Below are 26,634 nucleotides of genomic sequence, written 5' to 3' on the forward strand. Positions count from 1 at the left end.
ACAATCTCATGACTGCAAACACGGAGGAAGAATCTCAACACAAGCAACCTAATTTAGGGCAAAGAAAGAGAACTGGCAGTCAGAAATACCTGGCAACCTGGCTCAAATTGCCAAACCCCAGCTTTCAAAGATCAGCCATTAAGGACCATGTGGACATCATCTGCAAAAGTTAATACGACCCCCAAATCAACCTTTTAATCACGCATCACAGTTATTAATCTTGACAATATTCAGGTTCCGTCTGGCTGTTGCCTGCCTCCCGCTTTAAGTTTTAATGGTGTGCAAAGCAGTTCATAATAAACATTAAGATGATCAAAATAACATTTGGAAACAATTCATTACATAGCACATCAATAAATTCAATTAAGATGAAATCCGCGAGTCAATAGGATAAGTTCTATATCATAATGAAATAATTGGGACTTAATACAAAACAAATGCAGAGCTAAATTAAAACCAGGAGGCTGAAACAGGAATGCATAATAAAGGCAACCCCACTAAAAATTCTAGTCGCAGGAGCCTGCCTTAAATATAGTTCAGAGAAGATGGGATCAGACTTGGGGCTCCGCCCCCATTCGAAACTGACTTCATATTCTGGAATCCTTTCTGTGTGCAGAATTTCATTTTGTCATCAGAAGGCAATATTGCTCAGCATTCTAGGACACCTCTTTCAATGACTATTTCCACAAGACAGTGTTCATCTCCTAAGACAGTGGAAGCAAAGTCACTTTATTCAAAATCCCTTATTCCCACACAGAGGCATCTAAATCTTTGAGGTAGTTCTTCTGTTTGCTTTCCACTTAGAGATAGCAGAAATCTATACCTTGACATTCTATTAGTTCCTTGGGTTGCATACAGACAACGTTAAAAACTGCCTTTGGCGGCCATTTCTGCCGCCTCCCCGCCCCCAAGAGATGAGCGTATTTACCCCTGCTTTTGCAATGCATTTGACAACACGCTCACCAGAACTTGCAACACTGATTCACTTGCCTTGCAATCATTCTTTAGGAATTCTGAGCTGATGCAGCAAAGGGGTTAAGAGACTGAGTTACAAATCTGGACAAGTCTTCAGCTCAGCGCTCATCTTTGGCATGAACTCACAGTACTTTCTCTCAGCCTGAAAACAAGGATACCTTGTTGTTGTTGTTGTTGTTGTTTAGTCGTTTAGTTGTGTCCGACTCTTCGTGACCCCCTGGACCAGAGCACGCCAGGCACTCCTGTCTTCCACTGCCTCCCGTAGTTTGGTCAAACTCATGTTAGTAGCTTTGAGAACACTGTCCAACCATCTCGTCCTCTGTCGTCCCCTTCTCCTTGTGCCCTCCATCTTTCCCAACATCAGGGTCTTTTCCAGGGAGTCTTCTCTTCTCATGAGGTGGCCAAAGTATTGGATCCTCAGCTTCAGGATCTGTCCTTCCAGTGAGCACTCAGGGCTGATTTCCTTCAGAATGGAGAGGTTTGATCTTCTTGCAGCCCATGGGACTCTCAAGAGTCTCCTCCAGCACCATAATTCAAAAGCATCAATTCTTCGGCGATCAGCCTTCTTTATGGTCCAGCTTTCACTTCCATACATCACTACTGGGAAAACCATAGCTTTTACTATACGGACCTTTGTTGGCAAGGTGATGTCTCTACCACCTACTAGTCACATGCAAAAAGGAAGGTTGCTCCAGCCAGGTGTAACAGGGAAGTTCGACTGGCTGGACCAACACCCCCTGCATGACCACTGTAGCAAGACAAGGAATGTTGTATTTGACTGTTCCCACATACAATTTATTCAAGTTCTGTTTATGTGCACGTGTACCATGCAATATGCAAGGATGTGGACTGTTCTTGCTTTGAATTGCTGCATAACAGGAACAGCCTTTTTGATTCCGTAGGTGGATGGGGTGTGCGGCGCCTTCCGATCATTTCTGCCAGTGGGATTTGCTATCGCTTGCCAGGACTGAGGGGTTAAAAAGCAGTGACAATATAGCAGATGCTAATGCAGAAAAAGATATTTTAGTATTCTCATTAAAATAAGTAATTTCTCTGTCTTCATGGGTATTTGCACAGTTTTGCTTTTCCATTGTTAGTCATAAAAGGTCAGCTTGTGGAAAATTAAGTTAATAGGGTCAGTGCAATTTGATGAAAACTAGTTTTGGGTTGTAGCTTAAAGTAGATAGAGGGTAATGCACCTGATTTTATGGGCTTTTCTTAACATCTGTTCTGAATAAAACTTCTGCTCCCTTGTTCTAGGATACATATAATCACCCTATAATTTACATGACCGAGAATGGGTTTTCCCAAAGTGACCCTGCTGCACTCGATGACACTCAACGCTGGGAGTATTTCAGGCTGACTTTACTGGAGATTTTAAAAGGTACAATTTAAGGATGATGAAAGATCAATTGTGCAAACTTAATATAATTTTCCTGTGTGCCTATTTGCATTTAGCAATGACTAGTGATTCTAGAGGCTAATGTACGTCAGACAAAAGCATTGTGATTAGAGGAGAAAATGTTTAGCAGATAGGAAAGAAAGTAGCTTTAGTCTTTCTGTGCCATCTTAGAGTGGAATGAAATGAGAAAATTTAACGGAAATTACTTTCCCCCCCAATCTGGTGTTCATAATGCTAAAATTGTAGGCTATGCTAATTGATATATGACCTGACAGAGGAAAATAGAGCTGAGAACGATTAATTTCAGAAATATTGTCATCTTAGGAAGATCAAGGAGTGAAAGCCAGGACAGGAAAAGTCCTATTGGGTTGGGGCAGAATCTGAAAGAATTTGGAAGTTTGGGAGTAAAGCCAGGGCAAAATTTGGAGTCCATTGGCTCTTAGATCCCAGAAATGCTTACCTAACACAATATAGTTTTACTGGTCAGACAAGTAAAATACAGGTTGGTTGACAATTCTGTTACAAAATAATTGTGCTGCTTTTTCAAAAAGTCTGCACAGTGCTCGGGTTTGTCTATTTTGTTTTGTTCATCTGAAAATAGCTTGTTCTTTAAATATAAAAAAGATGGTTTGGGATGCCTGTGTCCAAAAATATACAATACGATACGATAATCTTTATTGTCATTGTCCCATACAGAACAACAAAATTGGAAAATCTACATAAGACATTCAAAAACCAACAATCCTGCTATCCCAACCTGGTTAGCCCCCTAAAAACTGTGATATCCCATTTTTAAATACAATATACTCCCATAGAGTTACACTGAGTTTAAAACCAAAATTGCATTTGGGTAGAAACTGTTTCTCAGGCAGCTAGTCCTAGTCTTTATAACCCTGTACCTTCTTCCAGAAGGCAGAAGCTGAAAGAGATCATTTCTGGGGTGCGCACTATCCAGCGCTATCTCTGCAGCTTTCTTATGGCACCTGGAAGCATAAATTTGACCCAAGGTGGGAAGAGTGCAGCCAATTATTCTCTCCGCAGTCTTTACAACCCTGGGCAGCATTGCTTTTTCCCTGACCGTGCAGCTCCCAAACCACACACACAGACCATGAGTTAATACACTCTCCACATATACCCCGTTGATTGTACAGTGTCCAAATATTCACACCATGTCAAATCTACCCACTTTGAAAAAACGCAATGGATGATTTCATTTCAACTCCAGTTCTTGCAACAGTATTTTATAAAGTGATCTGTGCTGGCTTGTCATGGATAAGTAGGGAAATGCGCCCAATGTCTGTCATTCAAAGAATTGAAGTTTCTGCTGATTCTGGCCCACCTGAGAGCTGTCCAAAGAAGAAACACAATAATTGGTTGACATGGTGTTTAAACAAGGACTGGGGAATCTCCACTTCAACCATGAAGTTAACTGGGGGGCCTTGGACTAGTTACTATCTCTCTTTTCTTTTAAAAAAAAACTTTATTCCAAAACCGAAAAAGAATTACAAACATCAAATTCAAAATCCATATTCGTTTTGTAACGTAAACCTATTACATAGTTGACTAGATTAAAATATACCTAATTGCTAGAGACTTCCCTTTGCTATATATAAATGCAATGCAATTAGAAATATTGTATTAGAAATTTTTATAAATTCCCCTATATCCCCCACTCCCCTTCACCCATGTGTGATCTCCATTTTTTTAAACTTCTTCCATCTTGTTGTGTTGTTGTAGTTTAATAATTATTAAATTGATTCTTTTATCCTTGCTTAGCCCTGCACGCTTTACACATTATGTATTAATATTCCAGTTCTAGAACCATATTTTCCGGTTCCAGGGAAAAATATGGGCTGGTTACTATCTCTTCACCCTAACTTACCTCAAAGGCTTGCTGTGAGGATAAAATGGGGTACCATGTTCTTGAGCTGGATAAAAAGGTAATTAATAAGAATGCCACCATGCATGGGTCGGAACCATATGCTGGTCTTGAGCTTATCAAAGAAACAAATAATACTTGGTCATAGAATCATAGAATTGTAGAGTTAGAAGGGACCCCAAGGATCATCCAGTCTAACCCCCTGCAATGCAGGAATCTCAACTCAAGCATCCATGAGAAATGGCCATCCAACCTCTGCTTAAAAATCTCCAAGAAACGAGAGTCTACAACCTCCCAAGGGAGACTCTTCCACAGCCAAACAGCTCATACTATCGGAAAGTTATGTTTAGTCAAAATCTCCTTTCTTGTAACTGAAACCAGTACATTTCCAAGCACAATTCCAAGTGTTGGTGCTGAACTTTAAAGCCCTAAACCAGGCATAGGCAAACTTGGCCCTTCAGATGTTTTGGGACTACAACTCCCATCATCCTTGATCACTGGTGTCCTTTAGGTGATGGGAGTCCTTTAGCTAGGGGTGATGGGAGTTATAGTCCGAAAACATATGGAGGGCTAAGTTTGCCTATGCCTGCCCTAAATGGCCTTGGCCCAGTATGCCTGAAGGAGCGTCTCCACCCCTATTGATCAGCCAGGACACTGAGGTCTAGCTCTGAGGGTCTTCTGGCAGTTTCCTCACTGCGAGAAGTGAGGTTACAGAGAACCAGGCAGAGGGCCTTCTTGGCAGTGGCACCTGCCCTGTGGAACACCCCTCCATTAGATATCAAGGAAATAAACAACTATCTGACTTTTACAAGACATCTGAAGGCAGCCCTGTTTAGGGAAGTTTTTGATGTTTGATGTTTTCTCAAACCTGGAGGCAGTTGGAGGATGGATGGTGGCTAACAGATTGAGTTTGAATCCTGACAAGACAGAAGTACTGTTTTTGGGGGACAGGGGGTGGGTGGGTGTGGGGGGATTCCCTGGTCCTGAATGGGGTAACTGTGCCCCTGAAGGACCAGGTGCGCAGCCTAGGAGTCATTTTGGACTCACAGCTGTCCATGGAGGCACAGGTTAATTCTGTGTCCAGGGCAGGTGTCTACCAGCTCCACCTGGTACGCAGGCTAAGACCCTACCTGCCCGCGAACTGTCTCGCCAGTGGTGTATGCTCTAGTTATCTCCCGCTTGGACTACTGCAATGCGCTCTACGTGGGGCTACCTTTGAAGGTGACCCGGAAGCTGCAATTAATCCAGAATGCGGCAGCTAGACTGTTGGCTGGGAGTGGCTGCCGGGACCACATAACACCGGTTCTGAGAGATCTGCATTGGCTCCCAGTACGTTTCCGAGCACAATTCAAAGTGTTGGTGCTGACCTTTAAAGCCCTAAACGGCCTCAGTCCTGTATACCTGAAGGAGTGTTTCCACACATCCCCATCATTCTGCCTGGACACTGAGATCCAGCGCCGAGGGCCTTCTGGCGGTTCCCTCATTGCGAGAAGTGAGGTTACAGGGAACCAGGCAGAGGGCCTTCTCGGTAGTGGCGCCCGCCCTGTGGAACACCCTCCCATCAGATGTTAAGGAAATAAACAACTATCTGATGTTTAGAAGACATCTGAAGACAGTCCTGTTCAGATAAGTTTTTAATGACTGAGGTTTTAATGTATTTTTAATCTTTTTTGGAAGCCGCCCAGAGTGGCTGGGGAAACCCAGCCAGATGGGTGGGTTATAAATAATAAATTCTTCTTCTTCTTCTTCTTCTTCTTCTTCTTCTTCTTCTTCTTCTTCTTCTTCTTTAGACTTGGCTGGTCTCCCAGCTCATTGAAATCTGAAATACTGTCCCTGGAACAAAAGCCTCTTATTTAGCTTTCGATGTGTAAAAGTTTCAACAACTGTAGGATTTTCTGTTACTGTCTAGAAGTTAAGATGCTCAGCATTGGTTTCTGTGGGGATAATATCAAAACCAAGCTGCATAAAGACAGAGCCATTGATTTTCCTCCCCTCCAATGGTGAAGAATCAATTTAAGAGGGGAACAGATGACATGCCTCCTCCTCTTCATGGCTCAAGTCCGTAAGAGGTACATTCCAAGGTTTCAATATCTGTTTTTGTCAGTTTCCCCCCTAACAAATCTTACCTTCCAGCCCAGGAACATGCCTCAGGCACAGCAGTCCACGACGGCCGAGAAGCTTTCTAATGGACAGCTCTAGGCTCTGAATGACAACTCACCCCTGGCAAGGTGCCATCGTAGTTATTTGAAGACTTCAATGAAAATAGTAGAGGCAAATTCAGAGGAACAATCTAATCTGTGCTATCAGGTTGGTTGTATCTGTTAGAATTGCTGCTCCATGATTGCAGTCATGGGATTTTTGTCATTTACATGACGGTATATGTTTTGACTCCACAGAGTGGGAAGTGACAGAGACAGGATGTTTGTGTTACTGTGTTCCGTGAAGTGGGACTATTGTCCTTTGTTCTTTTTCCTCTTTGCTGTCTGATGCTAGAGAGAGAGGGAGCTATGTTGCAGTGCCCCGTGTGTGTTTATATGTAAATAAAGTAGATTAGCCAAAATGCTGAGTTGCTGAGCTCTGTCACACATGAGCTGTGACCAGCGGCGTAGCGTGGGTTGTCAGCACCCGGGGCAAGGCAAGCAATTTGTGCCCCCTAACCCGGGGCAAGGCAAGTAATTTGCGCCCCCTAACCCCTAACCCCTAACCCCTAACCTGCCGCCGCTGCCAGCTTCTTGCTGCTGCCTAGGCTGGGGTATTTACGGTAAGGTAGCCACGGCGGCGGCGGGGGGTCCGTGTCAGGTGATCTGAGGTGAGTTGCCGCTGGCGCTGCTGCCCAAACGACGCCGCTTGCCCGGAGGAGGAGGGCAGAGAGGCGAGGAAAATGCAACATGGCCCAGCAGCTGCAGTGGCGGCGGCGGGGCTGTGAGGAGGGGCTGCCTGGCGTGCCCTCCGCGGCCCTGATGCGCGGGGACCGCAGCGAGTGCTGAGAGCCGCTGCCTGCCAGACGCCTTCAGCCCGGATGCGCGCACAGCTCGTCGGTTCCGCGAGACATGGGGCTCTGCTACAGCCTGCGCCCAAGGCTCTTCGGCGACTCCGGAGGCGGCGAGCGCGCCCCTCCCCAGATGTTGCGCCCGGTGCGGCCGGCCCCCCTGCACCCCCCACGCTACACCACTGGCTGTGACAACTCTGCAGATCCCTAAGTGTGCCGATGTCTGTTGGCATCGGTCGCTGTGATGTTCAGGCAGAAGAAGGCTTTTGAAGACCAGGAGGGAGAGAACATGCCAGTCGGGCATATGTCTCTGCCAGGGTCCTACTCAAGTGTAGGCCAAACTCCTGACAGTATTTACCTTGTAATCTATAGGAGCCCATCAGCTGATAGATTTAGTTTCTTTCAGTGCTAACATTGAAAAACTGCATTCCACACGTCTCAATGAACTACTTCCTTTTAAAGGGGGAGGGATTTTTTGACAGTAATTATGCACAACAATTAAGTTTATCCTCCATGTTCATAGGCAGGTTTTTTTTCCCCTAGCCAGAACTCACCAAAACTCAGTTCTGGCACCTCTCATGTGGGCACCGTTGCCATGATAAGAGGAGAAGGGAGGTGTTAGTTGTGAGTTCCAACACCTCTTTTTCTAGAAAAACGATACCGTGTAGACCTGGATGCTACTTCCTATAGAAACAGGAGGGGAGGAAGAGCTTTTTTTAATATCCTACCTCTGGATTTTCCCAAAGCCTCCTGCAGATACTGCCCCCCCCCTCCCAGAAGCAAGACTAGATGAGCCCTTGATCTGATCAAGCCGGGCTGTTCTTTCTTATGTATTTACCACTGAGCTATGGCACAGCCAGCCGCTCTCCCTGAGCAGGGCTTGTCTGGGCTATGAGTGAAATTTTAATTACTTTCTTCTGCAGGGATGGGGAGAATGGAAGTGCAAGTGAATAGCATACTTTTTGGGGGAGAAATCTGTGTTCTGAATTGGTTGTTTTGGCTGATAAATTGCTAGCCTTCTCCTGCCGTCATTCCTTTTCATTACAGCTTTGAGTTAAGGCAGTTTTGTCAGTTCCTGTAAGGGGACGCCTTGTCATTCCAATGGTCTCCAGATAATGAAAATGCAAGTGTACGGAAAGAATATTACAATGTCAAAATGAAGCACTGGCGCTGCACTTCTGTGTATTTGCCTTTACAATGTCAGGGTAAAATGGAAACAAAAATATTGATCAATAGAACAGAGCATTAGAAGTGACTGGATAAAATGCACACAATGCATTATGTGTTATGAAGTCCTATTAATATTAAATGCAAATAACTTTGCAGGGTTACGGTGGACGATTTGAGCTCGCAAACATGATGCAGTTGTGAAGCCACTGCTATTGCACATAGAGATATTGTGTTGGCCAGGTATACAGAGCACAGGTAGTCAAGTGGTAGCTCGTGGGCCAAATTAATTTGATCTGACTCCTAGTGTTCTTTTTTAAAAAGGGGAAAAAAGAAAATCCGTTTGAATTATGCTGATTTAAAAAAATATATAGGCTCCCTTATAATAAAAACCTCCAATATATATTACAAGTTTTAAAAGATACAGAACACAAATAGAATCTGGTCTGAACCCTATGAACCCACTGCTTGGCCTTGATGGCCTAGATGTATTTTCCCCATCAGTTACCAATATGCTGTAAAGATTGGTATTTATTAATTTTTTTTCTGCTGAGCTGTTAAAAAAACCACAACCTTTTCACTATTGCATGCCCCCTCTCAATTTCTCTCCATTGCCACCATGTTGCGTGTTGAGGTCCCCAAGCCACCCCAATAACTCACACATCACACATACTTTTGGTTTAAGGTTTTTGGCATAATTTTGGCCACAACTTTATTTAAATACATAACTGTGAGTGATTGCTTAGGCATTGGTTGCGACTATCTGTCCTTGCCCCAGGGACAGAACTGACTTCCGGATTCCAGCGGAAGCCAGTCAGGGAAAACAATATCAGGGAGAAATGAAGCTGGGCACCAGACCCTCACCTCTCCCCGCATGCTCCCAGAGGCTTGCGTGGCCCAAGCCTGATGCCAGGGACTTGGATGAAAGCATGGCAAGCCCCTGGATTCCTTTAACGGAATTCCCTTTCCGCACCACCATTGGAGGGGTAGGCACTTACCCCTCCACCAACCAATTTTTTAACCAATGCCTAACTGCAAACCTTACAAGTTGTGACGATTTGCTACGCAGTAGGCAAAAACCAAATGGCTCCAGCCAATCAGCCAAATGGACAAAATTCCTACCAGGCCCCTGCCCCCAAAGCAGGCGACCCCATGACAGGCATAGCAAGGTCAAGCGCAAAATCCCCATTTCAGGGAGGGTGTGCGAGTGATCCAATGCACACAGCAAAAGAGGAAGCTCAAAGCTGCATGCCCAGTATTTAAAACCTTTGAGTCCAACCCACAAATTGGCAACATCAAAATCTCCCTAGAAACACAAGTGCCCAATCACAGCCTGTGGCCATCCAAACAGATCAGCCCAGCAACCATGGGGTGGCCTGCTAGACCCCACCGCAACACGTGCTCTCTATTAGTGAGAACACGCTTAATAAAACCTTCATCCTTTCCTGTATCAACTAACCATTCAGCAGGTATGGATGCTGTGGAACAAAACAGACCAGAGTACTAGGTTTAAAGTTAGAAGCAAGGCATCTATAAATTTATTGAAGCTTATTCTTAATATGCTGTAATGTTCGTTTAAAGGATTTTAGCTTTACTCTACCTCTACCAGCTCTACCTCTCTTTCAAATCAGAACCAGTGAAGGCGGTGACAGTCCTGTGTGAGTGTCTGGAGGCGGTTGGAGGATGGATGGCGGCTAACAGATTGAGATTGAATCCTGACAAGACAGAAGTACTGTTTCTGGGGGACAGGAGGCGGGCAGGTGTGGAGGACTCCCTGGTCCTGAATGGGGTACCTGTGCCCCTGAAGGACCAGGTGTGCAGCCTGGGAGTCATTTTGGACTCACAGCTGTCCATGGAGGCACAAGTTAAATCCGTGTCCAGGGCAGCTGTGTACCAGCTCCATCTGGTACGCAGGCTGAGACCCTATCTGCCTGTGGACTGCCTCGCCAGAGTGGTGCATGCTCTGGTTATCTCCCGCTTGGACTACTGCAATGCACTCTACGTGGGGCTACCTTTGAAGGTGACCCGGAAACTACAACTAATCCAGAACGCAGCAGCCAGACTGGTGACAGGGAGCGGCCGCCGAGACCATATAACACCGGTCTTGAAAGACCTACATTGGCTCCCAGTACGTTTCCGAGCACAATTCAAAGTGTTGGTGCTGACCTTTAAAGCCCTAAACGGCCTCGGTCCAGTATACCTGAAGGAGCGTCTCCACCCCCATCGTTCTACCCGGACACTGAGGTCCAGCACCGAGGGCCTTCTGGCGGTTCCCTCACTGCGAGAAGTCAAGTTACAGGGAACCAGGCAGAGGGCCTTCTCGGTAGTGGCGCCCTCCCTGTGGAATGCCCTCCCACCAGATGTCAAAGAGAACAACAACTACCAGACTTTTAGAAGACATCTGAAGGCAGCCCTGTTTAGGGATGCTTTTAATGTTTGATGTATCATAGTATTTTAATATTCTTTTGGAAGCCGCCCAGAGTGGCTGGGGAGGCCCAGCCAGATGGGCGGGGTATAAATAATAAATTATTATTATTATTATTATTATTATTACTCAGTTACGGTGCAGGCTTTCCCAAACTTGAGTCTCTAGCTGTTTTTGAACTGCAATGGCCACCATACCTGACCACTCATCCTGCTAGCTAGGGATGTTGGGAGTTGTTGTCCGAAAACAGCTGGAGACCCAAGTTTGGGAAACACTGCTTTAACCAGTACTGCATAAGCAATCAGCTTACCGTTCCTTTTTAGACGGTAGCTGTGTGAGGCTACAGTTTCAGTGCCCAACCATGTCCTAACCAGTTCCCCAATGACTTTCCTTCTCCAATTAACACTCCTTACATGCCAATAAGGATGCAGGTTGCGCTGTGGGTTAAACCACAGAGCCTAGGACTTGCTGATCAGAAGGTCGGCAGTTCGAATCCCTGTGATGGGGTGAGCTCCCATTGCTCGGTCTCTGCTCCTGCCAACCTAGCAGTTCGAAAGCACGTCAAAGTGCAAGTAGATAAATAGGTACCACTCTGGTGGGAAGGTAAACAGTGTTTTCGTGCGCTGCTCTGGTTTTCCAGAAGCAGCTTAGTCATGCTGGCCACATGACCCAGAAGCTGTACGCCGGCTCCCTCGGCCAATAAAGCGAGATGAGCGCTGCAACCCCAGAGTCAGCCACGACTGGACCTAATGGTCAGGGGTCCCTTTATCTTTACCTTTACATGCTAATGACTTTTATGTACAGTCTTCATTTCCAGAGCGGAGTCTTTCTGGCTTTTCAGGATTGCACCCACAGTCTTCAGCCTGGTCCAACAACAACTGTTTCCTCACATCCACAGTGATCGGCCATTACTTGGTAACAGCCCTTTCTTGAAGCCTGCCTCAGAGCCTTGCTCTCTTCTTAGCAAAAGTTTATGGGGTAGATCTTCAGCTTCCCTTTGGATGATAAACTCTGTTGCTGTTCCTGGCTGCTTTCAGGTTTCCAAAATCAAAGTCCTTAGCCATTCTGTTACATGACTCTCTCCAACCAGTAGTGACCCTGGGCTTTTATTTACACCAGGCAGGCCTCTCCACATAATCAACAACCATTTGGGTGAGATTCTGTGCTCTTACTGACCTATAATGGTGGCCAATAAGATGAGGTACTAACTGACCAATTAAAACTTGGTTATTCTTTTGATTCTGAATATAAAACCAGAAACCTTCCTGAACACAGCCTTCTCCTTGTTGACACGATTATTTATTTTGTTTACTGAATTTATACCCTGCCCTTCCAAGGAGCTCAAGGTGGCAAACAGATACACAATTTAAAAGGAAAAACAAAAACAAAGCGAAAACATTCTCAAACAGATAAAACATTATAAAAGCAATTACAGTTAAAAACATCCACCAGGCATGGGGTTGCCAGGAACAATATTCTTCATTTGGCAAAGGGTGGAGATGGGTGCACCTCACTATGAGGTCATTTGACAGCTGGGGAGCCACTACTGAAAAGACCCTGTAACAAGTAAGTGCCAACTGGTAGCACCACCAACAAGACCTCACCTGACAGTTGTAGAGTCCAAGATGGTTGGTACTGGGGAAGATGCTCTTTTAGGTACCTGGGCTTTAAATGCTAGTACAGTGATATCTTGGTTCTCAAATGCCTTGGTACTTGAACAACTTGGAACCTGAACGCTGCGAACCCGGAAGTGTTTCGGTTTGTGAACTTTTTTCGGAAGCCGAACATGCTTCCGTTTTGAGTGTCACACTGACGATTTGAGTGCCACACTTCCGTTTTGAGTGTTACGCTGAGGTCTGAGGTTATAGAAGGGTCTGGAAACTTCTGTTTCAGTGTATCTGAAGAAGTGTGCATGCACACGAAAGCTCATACCAAGAACTGACTTAGTTGGTCTTTAAGGTGCTACTGGAAGGAATTTGTTTTGTTTTGACTATGGCAGACCAACACGGCTACCTATCTGTACGCTGAGGTCTGTCTGTTTTTGCTATTTATTTTGCGTTTTTGTTTTTGTGGCTCTTTTTGTTTTGTTTTTGTGACTGTGTGGAACTGAGTTCAGCTAGTGATTGATTGATTGTGTGACTGCAGTACATTGTTTATTGCTTTCAATTTATGGATCAATGGTCTTGTTGGATAGTAAAATTCATGCTGAATTCCTGTTTTAGGGGTTGCTTTTAAAAGTCTGGAACGGATTGATCTGTTTTGCATTATTTTCTATGGGAAAGCACACCTTGGTTTTGGAATGCTTTGGTTTTGGAACGGACTTCTGGAACTGATTAAGTTTGAGAACCAAGGTACCACTGTACTAACATGCTAGACTTCAGTTACAGGCTAAAAGACACTTATTTACCTGCCAGTCAATTCAATTTCTGCAGGAACACCAGTCAGTTTAGTTCACAATCAACATTTCTCTACACTCTGGCTTTACCGTTAGTAAGCCATGTGGACAGAAGACAGAAGTGTTTGTGTGTGTTGGTGTTCTTTTATTTGCCTTGTTGCTAGTCTTGTCTTATCATTAACACCATCCTACAACACAGTGCAATATCCTGGCTACTAAACCATAAAGTGATTTTTTTTTTTAAAAAAATAATGTTGCATTTAATTGAATTTTTAGTCGATCAGAGCAGTATAAAGAAAAGGAACAACTCCTTGCTCATTTTCAAAGTCTTCACCTACTGACCTATTTGAAGCCTTAAAAAATAAAACTCTTTAGAGAGCGGGAGAGCTGGCAGTGCAGACATTTGTCCCCTACAGCAAAATGTGAAGGAACTTGTGTGATGTGTCCCTGGGCCTAAAATAGTACAGAGTTCTGGTTGGTGAAGGTTCTGGGAGAGAACTATGTATTCTGAACAGCAGGCATGTTTGTATTCTGATTAGAGTCGGTACTTGTAACCAAAGAAATCCCAGAGTTTTCAGTGAGTTCTCCAAAGGACTTATCTTTTAGAGAGAAATTAAAAAGGCCTGTGGATTTTCAACCCAAAGGGTAATTTAATTTTTCGTATCTGCGCATGAAAAGAGACTTTACTGCTTCATATAATTTCTCAACAACAATGTTACAATTAAATATGGTTCCTTCTGATTATCCCCTGCTGGGAGAAACTTTTTTTGTCATTGCACTATTTTATATTGTAAAAGTGAGGAGTTTAAAGATCATTTTTATGGTGATTTTATGGTCGACTCCCAATTTATGCATCCCTGGTTGTTAGCCTGTATATGCAAAATATAAAATTAGCTGTGAGCATCAAAGAGCTAATGACAGCCTTCACATTTTTGCTTTGTTTTTTATTTTGAGTGGGAAATACATTATGAGTGAGAAATTTAAAACTGGAGCTGAAATGTTGGAGAAGTCGTGTTGAGGGCAAGCTTCTGAGACGGTCATAAACAATATATCCTTTCACCCCTAACAGTAGTATTCAGAGTTTGAGATGACTTTTTTCTTCTCCAGCTGCCACTCAATGTTCCATGGCTATTAGAGGTCACTAAGCATGCTCAGTTTTTGGGCTCTTTGGGGCTTATTTTTACTCCTTTACCTTTTCTGTTGTCCACCAGTATTTCGCTTCCCATTCTTGAGTTGGGACTAGAGTAGTTGCTTTGGAAGACGATAATCAGGCATCCGAACAACATGATCAGTAGAATAAAGTTGATGCTGAAGAATCATTGCTTTGATACTGGTGACCGTTTGCCTGTCTTCCCAAGCAATGTGTAAATTTTTTGAGAGAGACCTTGATGGAATCTTTCAAAGAGTTGGAGATGGCGTTTATAAGTGGTCCATGTTTCACAAGCGTACAATATGGTTGGTATTACAATGGCTTTGTGAACAAGCATTTTGGTTTCCCTGCGAATGTCCCGATCCTCAAATACCCTGCACTTCAATTGAGGGCAAGCTGCTCTGGCAGAGCTCAGGCAATGCTGGATTTCAGCATCGATGTTGACCCTTGTGGAAAGATAACTGCCCAGGTAGGAAAAATGATCAACATTTTCCAACGTTACACCATTGAGTTGGATTTGTGGCATTGCAGAGGGGTTATTTTGTGCTTGTTGGTGCGGCCCTTTCATTTTTTGGATATTGAGTGATAGGCCAAGTTTTCTGTAAGCTTCTGAGAAGATATTTAGGATGGTTTGGAGGTCTGAGTGTGCACACACTACATTGTCATCAGCATACTGAAGTTCTATGACAGAAGTTACGGAAACTTACTCTTTGCTTTCAGCCTACTCAGATTAAAGAGCTTTCCATCTGTTTGATATATGAGTGCTACCTTGGTGGGCAGTTTTCTTTCGACAATGTGTAGGATCATGGCGATGAAGATAATAACGAGAATTGGGGAGATAGCACATCCCTGTTTAGCACCCAATCCCACTGTGAATGGTTCACTTTGAGAGCCATTGTTGTCCATGATTGTTGCCGTCATGTTATAGTGGAGGAGATGAAGGATGTTCACATACTTATCTGGGCAGCTGATTTACATATGGACAGTCCACAGGGCATTATGATTGACAGTGTCGAAGGCCTTAGTTAGGTCAATAAACACCATATACAGGGGTTGATTTTGCTCTCTGCATTTTTCTTGAAGCTGTTGAGCAGCAAAAATCATATCCATTGTCCCCCTAGAAGGTCAAAAACCATTTTGGGATTCAGGAAGGATGTCCTCAGATATAGTTAGGAGACGGTTTGCTAAGATCCAGGCAAGAATTTTGCCAGCTGCAGCTAATAAAGAGAAACCTCAACAATTTCTGCAATCCATTCTATCACCTGTTTAAAAAAGATCAATGTTTTTGGCATCCCTGAAGTCTGCTGGGATCTCTTCTCTCAGGTTTCCTCAGGCCCACTTTAAGCAGCATTCTTATCTGAGAGACACCCAGTAGTGACATGAGTAGCTTAACTGAGTACCAGAGATCAAACTGATTCATTGACAATTGTTTTAAAATAGTTAATTTTATGTTGAGGTTCATTCTAGGAGTTAGCATATAGAAGAGGTTGCCAACTTTGGGGGGGGGGGCTGTGAGTATATTAGTTATCTCTTGCTTGGACTACTGCAATGCGCTCTATGTGGGGCTACCTTTAAAGGTGACCCGGAAACTACAACTAATCCAGAATGTGGCAGCTAGACTGGTGACTGGGAGCGGCTGGTGAGACCACAAACACCAGTCCTAAAGGCGCTACCCTGGCTTCCAGTGCGTTTCCGAGCACAATTCAAAGTGTTGGTGCTGACCTTTAAAGCCCTAAACGGCCTCGGCCCAGTATACCTGAAGGAATGTCTCCACCTCCATCGTTCTGCCCGGACACTGAGGTCCAGGGCTGAGGACCTTCTCGTGGTTTCCCTCACTGCGAGAAGCCAAGTTACAGGGAACCAGGCAGAGGGCCTTCTCGATACTGGCACCTGCCCTGTGGAACGCCCTCCCACCAGATGTCAAAGAGAAAAAAACTACCAGACTTTTAGAAGACATCTGAAGGCCGCCCTGTTTAGGGAAGCTTTTAATGTTTAATAGACTATTGTATTTTAATAGTCTGTTGAAAGCCGCCCAGAGTGCCTGGGGAAACTTAGCCAGATGGGTGGGGTATAAATAATAATAAATGATAATAATAATAATTATATTTGCAAACCAGAGGAACTGTTGTGGACACATAACATGCACCACAGCCCATTCTGTTGGCTTAGAAAGAATGTTTCCCTCAATCCTAATTTCAGCAGAGGAAGGAGACCCTGTGGGTGCCAGAGCTCGCCTCCACCAGCTGGCCTGCACTCTCAGGCAATGTCTTGGTGACCCCTGGCATATAGTATACTATTTGAAAGTATTCCCACGGATGCCAAGTTGGGCAACCTTATCTGAGAAGCATATGGGATGCAGGTGCCACTGTGGTCTAAACCACTGAGCCTCTTGGGCTTGCCAATCAGTAAGCTGAATGTTTGAATCCCCGTGACTGAGTGAGTTCCCGTTACTCTGCCCCAGCTCCTGCCCACCTAGCAGTTCGAAAGCACACCAGTGCAAGTAGATAAATAGGTACCTCTGCAGCAGGAAGGTAAACGGCATTTCTGTGTGCTCTGGTTTCCATCACAGTGTCCTGTTGCGCTAGAAGTGGTTTAGTCCTGCTGGCCACATGACCAGGAAAGCTGTCTCTGAACAAACACCAGTTCCTTCAGCCTGAAAAGCGAGATGAGCGCCACAACCCCATAGTTGCCTTTGACCGGACTTAACCATCCAGGGGTCCTTTACCTTTACCTTATCTGGGAAGCCTTGCAAAATTCAGCATCTCAGCATCCATTTGCCACATTTGTATCCCACTTTTCTCAAAAGATCCCAGATCTATAAGGACGGTTCCATTTTATCCTCCTCACAACCCTGCAAAGTTGGTCAGGTTGAGAGCCAAAGTGATCTGCCCAAGGCCATTCAGTGATATTCAGGACTGAGCAGGGATTTTGAACCCTGCCTTCCTGGCTTCAGTGCAGCGGTATGAGCCGCACTGTATGCCAAGGCATCTCTTTACATTCTCAACCTTAAGTTAGAATTAACCACAATTTTTTGGTTGTGAGAATTACATGAAGCAGAGAAAATAATCAACCTGTGATCAAAGAAGTTCCCTGGGACCTCACTGCCATTCAATTACCCTTGGACACCTTGCTTGCCTCCAGAGTTCACTGTGCTTTATATGTATTCTTCATCTTTCAGGAGTGTGCAGTGTATCTATGTTGTATGGGCTTTAGACGGTGCATTCTCTGTAACTGGAGGTGGCAGTGTTTTGCTGTATCCATTTCATATTCTCTCTTAGTCAGAGAAAAGTCTACTTTAATTCTTTCATCTCTAATCTATTGATCTTAAATAAGCTCTGGATGTGCACCTGTTGCTAGCTTGTAATACAAAAGGAAGATTAACATGATATGAAAAATGTCTTTTATTTAAACAAAAAGCTTTTCCAGAACTTCAGTTTTATTAATGTGTCCTGCATTTATAAATGTATTGTTGTTTATTAATGCCGCTCCCCTAAAGAAAAAACACACACCCCAAAAAACAACCTAGCATGACATCACAATTGTGCATGCAGCAAAGTCTGGCTTTGATCTAATTCAAAAGAAATTCTTTATCAAGAGATAGCAGAGATATAGGAATAGAATAATACACAGTTGTTGGCTGTTTGTTTTTGCCACTGCATTTTTGGAGCATCTGCAAATCTAAGTGCTTTTCAGAAAGACAGTGCTGTGATGTGGCGGCTGCTGCTGCTGCTATATCACTAATAACCTTAGTCCCAGGCCCCAAATGCCCTATCTGTCCCTCCTGGGGTGTGGAAGTCATTTACCACACTAGGTAGTGAACAGAGACTGCTAGTCTTGCAGAATTCAGTTAATCGCCAGATTTTTTTTGCAGCGGCAGAAGATCAGTGCTAGCTGAGTTCAAAGAACAAATCTGTCTCGTAGTTCCATTGTACTTCGTTAGATTACCGAGGATGAAAATGTTTCGTATGAGCCAAATATTTCCTCAGTTGGGAATTCAAATCCAATGCGATGAATATATACATCTGTTCCAAAAATTGGTTTCTCGTTGATGTTCTGAAGAGAGGAGGACAGCACTTTTAAGAACGCGGAAAGAGACGTGTGGAATCAAATGTTAAGGCCAATCTAGTGTGGAATCCTGTACTCATAAGTGACTAATCAGATGCCTATGGGAAGCCCTTGAGCAGGACCTGAGCACAACAGCGCTACTTTCCTTTGTCATTCCCAGTGACTAGTATATCAGTTGGAAGAGCAGGCTTGATTTGAAAATTCAGCAGGAAGGAAAAAGGCTTCTCCTCTAAACTCTTCGGGACAAACGGCAGAGAATTCTGTTTTATGCCTTCATCTTTCCAGCTTTGCAAATAAGATAATCCTACTTACGTTTCTCATATGTTTGTCTTCAGCTATATGCACTGGGAATGCCTGTAATGAGAAATTTAGAGGTTATAGAAACCATTCTTTTGTGTTTAGTTCAGAGGTCTTAGGATAGTGGCACTGAAATATTGATAGCATTTGTTGATCTTTTAACATCCCATGCACAGCCTGGGAGCCACAAATCTTGCAGTGCTGCAGTCCTGGTAGGACCCTCCCCAGCTTAATTAGAGCCCTTTCTATTAGAAAGTTGCAAGGTCTGTAGTGGGGAGAATCAGGGCCTTTTTATGAAGAGTAAGGTAAAGGTAAAGGACCCCTGACCATTAGGTCCAGTCGTGACCGACTCTGGGGTTGCAGCGCTCATCTCGCTTTATTGGTGAGGGAGCCAGCATACAGCTTCCGGGTCATGTGGCCAGCATGACTAAGCCGCTTCTGGCAAACCAGAGCAGTGCATGGAAACGCTGTTTACCTTCCCGCCAGAGCGGTACCTATTTATCTACTTGCACTTCGATGTGCTTTCAAACTGCTAGGTGGGCAGGAGCAGGGATCGAGCAACGGGAGCTCACCCCGTCGCGGGGATTCGAACCACCGACCTTCTGATCAGCAAGTCCTAGGCTCTGTGGTTTAACCCACAGTGCCACCTGCGTCCCTTATGAAAAGTAACCCCATCCTATTCAGGGTCCTATTCAGTTGTTGTTGTTGTTATCCTGCCCATCAGACTGGGTTGCCCCAGCCACTCTGGGCGGCTTCCAACATATATAAAAAATATTATAAGACATTGAACTAGGCCCATCTTACCCATTGAGGCTAGTGGTGCGGGGCGCCGGGGCGCCAAGTTCTAGAGGGCGCCAGGCAAGAATCCGGGGAACACTGAACGAGTGCGCTTAGTGAGCAAGAGTGCTTGTGCTGCTCCTGCTGAGTATCAGCTCAGTTTCCCCCCTTTTAGCTTGCAGGCACCAAATTCTGCAAGGCTAAAAGGGGGAAAAACCGAGCTGATGCTTGGCGGGAGCGGCGCACGTGCCCTCGCTCACTCGGCACAAGCCCGCTTGCTTGGTGTCCATGGCCAACGCAGCACGAAGCGTCCATCCTCCGCCTCTTCCCCGCCGGAGAAGCCGCCCCCAGCTGCTGCCCGCCTCCTCCACTCCTAAAAAAAAGGTCAACTCTGGGAAGGGGGGGGCGCCGGAGGGATCTTTGCACCACTGCACCGGATATGCTTGTGACGGCCCTGCATTGAACATTAAATATTCCCTATACCAAGGCAATCAGCCCTGAGTGCTCACTGGAAGGACAGATTGTGAAGCTGAGGCTCCAGTACTTTGGCCACCTCATGAGAAGAGAAGACTCCCTGGAGAAGACCCTGATGTTGGGAAAGATGGAGGGCACGAGGAGAAGGGGGTGACAGAGGACGAGATGGTTGGATAGTGTTTTCGAGGTTACCAGCATGAGTCTGACCAAACTGCGGGAGGCAGTGGAGGACAGGAGTGCCTGGCGTTCTCTGGTCCATGGGGTCACGAAGAGTCGGACACGACTAAACGACTAAACAACAACAATACCAAGGCTGCCTTCATATGTCTTCTAAAGGTTGTATAGTTCCTTATCTCCTTGGTTTGGGGGTCACATAACTCCGTACCCTCCAACATTTCTCCAATGAAAATAGGGACGTCCTAAAGAAAAGTGGGCGGCACAGGTGGCGCTGTGGGTTAAACCACAGAGCCTAGGACTTGCCGATCAGAAGGTCGGTGGTTTGAATCCCCGTGATGGGGTGAGCTCCCGTTGCTCGGTCCCTGCTCCTGCCAACCTAGCAGTTCAAAAGCACGTCAAAGTGCAAGTAGATAAATAGGTACCACTCCGGCGGGAAGGTAAACGGCGTTTCCGTGCGCTGCTCTGGTTCGCCAGAAGCGGCTTAGTCATGCTGGCCACATGACCCGGAAGTTGTACACCAGCTACCTCGGCCAATAAAGCAAGATGAGCGCTGCAACCCCAGAGTCGGTCACGACTGGACCTAAATGGTCAGGGGTCCCTTTACCTTTATCTTTAAAGAAAAGTGGGACATTCTGGGAACAAATCAGAAACCAGGACAGCTTTTGTAAATCCGGGATTGTCTCTGGAAAATAAGGACATTGGAAGGTCTGCCATCCAGGACAGGCAGACGGCCAGTCTCCCGGACACTGGAGCCACTCACCTACAGTGCCTCCATCTTCCCAGGGTTCAGTTTGTTAGTCCTCATCCATTCCACATCTAAATACAGACAGTGTTCCAGACCATGGTCTGCCTCTCTTGACACAGATGTTAAAGAGAAATAGAAATAGGGCCGAATACACAGTCCCCTGCTCTCTGGAAATGTTCCTGTAGTTAGGGATGAAGCTGCTACCCAACAGCGCCTCCAATACTCATCCCATAGAGCCAGTCAAGAAGACTGCTGGGCCCATGGCATCAAAAGCTGCCAGCAGATCAAGAAGCAGAACTGGAGGTGCACCCCCACCCATCCTACTCTTAATACAAGCCTTCCATCAGAGAGACTGAGGCTGATTCAGTCCCAAACCCCACCTGAAGCCAGGCAGATACAGATATTCCATTTCCTCCAGGAACTCCTGCAAACGATCTGCTGCCACTCTCTGTTCCAACACAGCGTAAGGCAGTTTCCTGCCTTCCTATGGAATCCGTTGGGAATTGGCTATTATAGCTTATTATGCTTCATTATAGTGAAAAACGTTACAGGAGAATGTGTTTCATTCTCTTGATTAACAAGTGTCTATTTAAATCAATAGATATCATTTACCTGTATTCTCGATCTTTTTAGTCTTACGCAGTTTGTCTATTTTCCCCTCTTGGCAGCAAGAGAGATTCTGTATACAATCACGCTTTAGTCCCAAAAGTTCTGAAAGAGAAGACATATTTCATAATTTTCAATTCACAGCATACGAGGAGTCTTGTTTTCTGAATAAGTATTGATCTGCAGTTTGCAGAATATGCCAAGCCTGAGAGCATTTCTTTTAATTAAAAGGCATAGGCTTGGAGGTTGTTGGTAGACAGCAAGAGTGGCTTTGGTGCCTTCAGTTTGACAGCTCTTTTTATTTGCTCTAGAATGGAATTAGACAAATGACAAATTTTCATGTGAGATATATGCATGACAAACTGCCTCACACAGTGGCATCCACAGAGGGGAAGCTAACCAGGGAATATGTTTTCTCCATGTGGTCTGGAGCAAGATCTTTGTAGTCAGTAGGGATGGGCAGTATCTGCTTTTGAACATCATGATATATCACCAGCTAAATATTGTGATATACCGATATATCACAATGTCTGAAATAAGGATGAAAGTATGTAGAGGTGAATAGGAGGGCTAGGTGATATCTGGTGTTCAACTTCATGAAATATACATCACAATATACCGATATATCACAATGTCTGAAATAAGGATGCGGTTATGTAGAGGCACTGGCTGACTTCACAGTTTTCCCCACATTGTGGTTTTTTGCATAGCGCACTCACAAATGCCTCAGGTTACAAACTCCACTAACCTGGAAGAGTTACCTTGAGAGAATGGAAATCGTGTGCTAGTGGTGCAGCGGCATCGTGTGCTAGTGGTTGCTTAGGGAAAAAAACACTTTAGGTAGCTGTCTACATGCAAGCTCATCACTCACAGGGAAGAAAGAGCATGTGATCTGAGCGCATGTGAAGTCTCCATGTCCCCAGTTAATGATATGTGGGTGCTGGGGGAGGCAATACATGCCTGCTTCTCCACCACTGAAAGAAGACAATCAACCATGGAAACACGTGAACCCAAAATGTCCACAACTGCAGCAGCAAGCAAGGATGTCTGCAGCACTTTAATTTATTGCTAGTTAAACCCCTGAGCAGAAGAAAGCAAGAGAAATCTAATAAACATGTGTGTTGAATTGCAACTGATGTTTCCCCCCTCCCCGGTTTCCTTATTAAATATGCTGACTTCTTCATTGGAAATTGCTGTTTCCATGCTCACAAATCTTCTGTTTGTTTCCTCCTCGACAGTGGGCACTATAAAGGTGTCAGTTCATGAACAATGCTTGCAAAATGCCACTCATAAGAAATCCCTAGTATTTACCCTTAATCCTCTTTATTGATACTCGTATGTTTTAGTGTCTGTCTGTCTTCAACTGTAGCTGAGATTACCAGCCACCGGAAAACTCAAAATGTAAATCAGTCTTGACATTTTGAACCTACAGCAGTTTCAGACAGCTCACAATTTGTTCCAGGGTGCAGTCTCCAAATGGCAGAGCAAACCCTGTGACAAACAACATGGTCATGGGTCCAGTTCAGATGGTCTGCAAGCGAAGCTCATATTGTTGCCTGTGGATGGCTTACAAATCGCAGGGAGGTGCAGATTGCCTGACTCAAGTGTCTTCACATGGGGTCTGTATGTGGGGCTGTTGTGATTTGTGTGATTGCTTCAGGATTCCCTCCCCCCCCCCCGCTATTATCACAAAATGGAAGAAGCCACACATCAAGGGAGCATCTGAGTGGTTCCAAGTGTATAAACTAGGCCAGTGGCCACCAGGATTCCACATTGATCCTCCATGTTGTTACTGTAAAAGTGCAAAAGAAAAGAAGGAAACAAGATTTCATTTGCTTGTATGAGTTTTTAATTAAAGTGGTACCTTGGTTCTCAAACTTAATCCGTTCCGGGAGTCCGTTCGACTCCCGAAACTGTTCGAAAATCAAGGCGCAGCTTCCGATTGGCTGCAGGAGCTTCCTGCACTCAAGCGGAAGCCGTGTCTGACGTTAGGCTTCCAAGAAACGTTCACAAACTGGAATACTTCCCTCAGGGTTTGCAGTGTTCGGGAGCTGATTTGTTCCAGAGCCAAGCCGTTCCAGCACCAAGGTACCACTGTATTAGGAAAAAGTCTGTCAATGATAGGAAGAGAAGGAAAATAAGCAGAGCGTTGTTTTATTGTAAAAGATATGGGACATAGGTTGAATATTGTGGAGTACTACATTGTTAGTTTGTTTTAATAGTATTTAAAGTGGCGCGGGACGCGGGTGGCGCTGTGGGTTAAACCACAGAGCCTAGGACTTACCGATCAGAAGGTCGGCAGTTCGAATCCCCTCAACAGGGTGAGCTCCCGTTGCTCAGTCCCTGCCCCTGCCAACCTAGCAGTTTGAAAGCACGTCAGAGTGCAAGTAGATAAATAGGTACTGCTCCGGCGGGAGGGTAAGCAGTGTTTCCGTGCGCTGCTCTGGTTCGCCAGAAGCAGCTTAGTCATGCTGGCCACATGACCCAGAAGCTGTACGCCGGCTCCCTCGGCCAATAAAGCAAGATGAGCGCAGCAACCCCAGAGTCGGCCACGACTGGACGTAATGGTCAGAGGTCCCTTTACCTTTAAAGATCCACTTAGTCCCTCATTTTGTTTCCAACCGTGAACAGAGAGAAGCTCCGGAAAGCTCAGCAGAGGGAATGAAGGCCACAGTCCTTTCCTCTCATTTGTCCCCAACAACTGCTATTCAGACGTACGTTGCCTCTAAAAACGTAGGCTGCATTTAGTTATCTTGTCTGTCCCTTAAGATCAGCTAAGGAGGATCTCCATCAAGTCTGTGGATCTCTGAGGTGTAGTTATCGTTATGTGGAAGATGGCATTCTCAGTGATGGTGTCCAAACCCTGAAACATCTTGAGAGGCTAATTTATCTTCCTCTCCCCCAGTCTTCCGAAAGAAGATTGGTGAAGGGCATTTTGTTTTGATGAGCCTTCAGCTTAGATTAATTTGTATGCCTCCAATATTAATATTTTTTAAGGGTTCTGCTGCTTTATGCTTATGCCAGTGTTCCTCTTGTTCTTGCTTTTGATAATTTTGTGATAATGTTCGATGCTATTTCAGTTTTTTTTATTTTGCGGGTATTCTACTTCGGTAGGTTGGGAGTGTGTATTTGCCCTGAAGAAGTCTACTTGCCGTACCCTACTGCAACTAAGTTGAAGGCACCGTAATTGCAATGATTGCGATCGTATTCCTTTTTTTTTTTAAATAATTTTTATTCAATTTTCAATTTTAAAGACAAAACAAACTTACATAAAAAAAAATCAAAACAAAAGTAAAACAAACACAAAACAAAACAAAACACAACCAAATTTTCATCTCCTTCTTTCAATGACTTCCCCGCACTCCCCTGCCCACCTTCCATTTTCACTACATAGCTCAGCAAATTATTTATTAGATCTCTTAAAAATTATTCAATTCTTTCCTTCCAATTTATCTTTTCCCCCTTTTTAACTTATCATAATTTTACATGTTCCCTTTCCCATATTGGATCTATTCTCCAAGGTCGGCCTAATTTCTCTCCCACAAACTCATCTTTTTTTTTTTTTTTTTAATATTAAATCTAAAATCATAATATTTCAGTTCCAAATCCCAGTTTTTTACCACCCCAAATTCCCCTCCCCCCTGCCCCCGCTTTGCCCCTATCCAAATAGATAAACAACAGCTTTAGCCCGGATTTCTGACATCCGAGGCCTTCAGGCCCCAGTTAGCCTCTCTCCGCCGATTTTGTTTATAGTCCTCTTTGTTGGTCTTCCCTTCTCCATGAAGTTCTGTCAGCAGCTCCTCATATTTTCTTTCTTCCAAATCAAACAAAGGCAGTTTTTGACCAAAGACAACAAATCTCCCAAAGTCCAGCCCCAGAAAGAAGTCCCCATTGAACTTGTTCATTCTTTGTTGATTCAATATTCTGATTATTCCAGGGGCTTCTCTCTTCCTCTGGCCCTGCAGATCTGCAATCCCATAGTCATCCTCCTTGTTTCTTTGATTCCCAAAAGTTGCAGGTTTCTGTTTGCATTCTTGTTGAACTCTTTCTTTTTCTCCTTCCCCCCATAGGGTTATCTCTCCTTCTGCAGCTGCAAATTTTTTTTCCACTTGTTTAGTTCCATTGACAGAGTCGTTAAGTTTAAGACTGAAGGTCATCAACTGTTCAGTCATAATTGTGTTCTGTTTTTGCAAGGTTCCCACCAGACAAAACATTTTTTGTATCTCTGCCAGTAATTTTCCTTCAGCAGCCATTGCAATGTCATCAGTTCCCTCCAGAGGGATCTCCATCATGAATCTCACCCAACAGTCAGTTACTTTGTTGTTAAGGATTATTTTGTTTCCAATCAGTTCAATCAATTCAGTTTCAATGTAGCATTTAATCCAGAAAAGCAGTTATAACACAGTTCCACGTTTCGGCTAGTCGTTTGACAGCTCTTTTTGACAGCTGTCAAACTCCTTATTCTGTTTCTCGGGCTCCCACACTGGGCGCTACCCGGGTCTGGGGGGGGTCAACTTAAAAAGCAAAACCCCCGGAATTCCTCTTTCTTCCACTCCTGCTCAAATTACTTCTTAATTCAGTTTGTAAAAGTTCTCCGTTTAAGCACCAAAGTCTTTCCGACCTGGTGCTATCTCCTTGCTTTAAATCTTTTGGTGGGGAGGGGGAGTGCGGACTTCCTTTTTAACACGTCCCCCCGATCATACTCGAATTCGTAAATAAGAAACTTTTAGTGCCGAAATTTCCTTTTACTCACGGGTTACATTTTCAGTCCAAATTTTAAGAAGAAAGACAGCGCTCTCCGGTCATGGCTCGCGGCTTCGCTCCGCCAAGGCAGCGATCGACTCTCAGCACCACGCCACTCTCCGGTCCACTCCGTAGCCTTTAAAAAGGCTCTTCGCGGGTCAGGGAGGGCGCTTAAGGTGCCCACCGAGTCACCATGTCCGCAGGCTTCCGCGCCTGCGGTTTCTAAGGGTCCCCGTGTCGCCGGCACGGCAGGACCCGTCCTTAGCGGAGCCGACTCCCTCCGGAGCTCAGAGGGAGTCCGCCATTACCCGTTCGCGCTATCCCGGAAGTCCTGATTGCGATCGTATTCCTTTCCTGTTTAGTCCTGT

The 26,634-nt window shown here is 44.8% G+C and overlaps 1 protein-coding gene across 4 annotated transcripts in view; it reads left to right on the forward strand.

Moving 5' to 3' along the window:
* LOC309349923 (cytosolic beta-glucosidase-like) overlaps positions 1-26,634 on the forward strand; it is a 102,191-nt gene that overhangs the window by 69,967 nt on the left and 5,590 nt on the right. For all 4 annotated transcript variants that reach the window (XM_081876360.1, XM_081876363.1, XM_081876361.1 and 1 more), the window contains exon 5: positions 2,236-2,359. In XM_081876360.1, coding sequence (XP_081732486.1) covers positions 2,236-2,359 — 124 coding nt within the window. The remainder of the gene's footprint in view (positions 1-2,235; positions 2,360-26,634) is intronic.

Source organism: Podarcis erhardii (genome assembly GCF_964252035.2).
Source record: "Podarcis erhardii genome assembly, chromosome: 9".
Classification (NCBI taxonomy): Eukaryota; Metazoa; Chordata; class Lepidosauria; order Squamata; family Lacertidae; genus Podarcis; species Podarcis erhardii.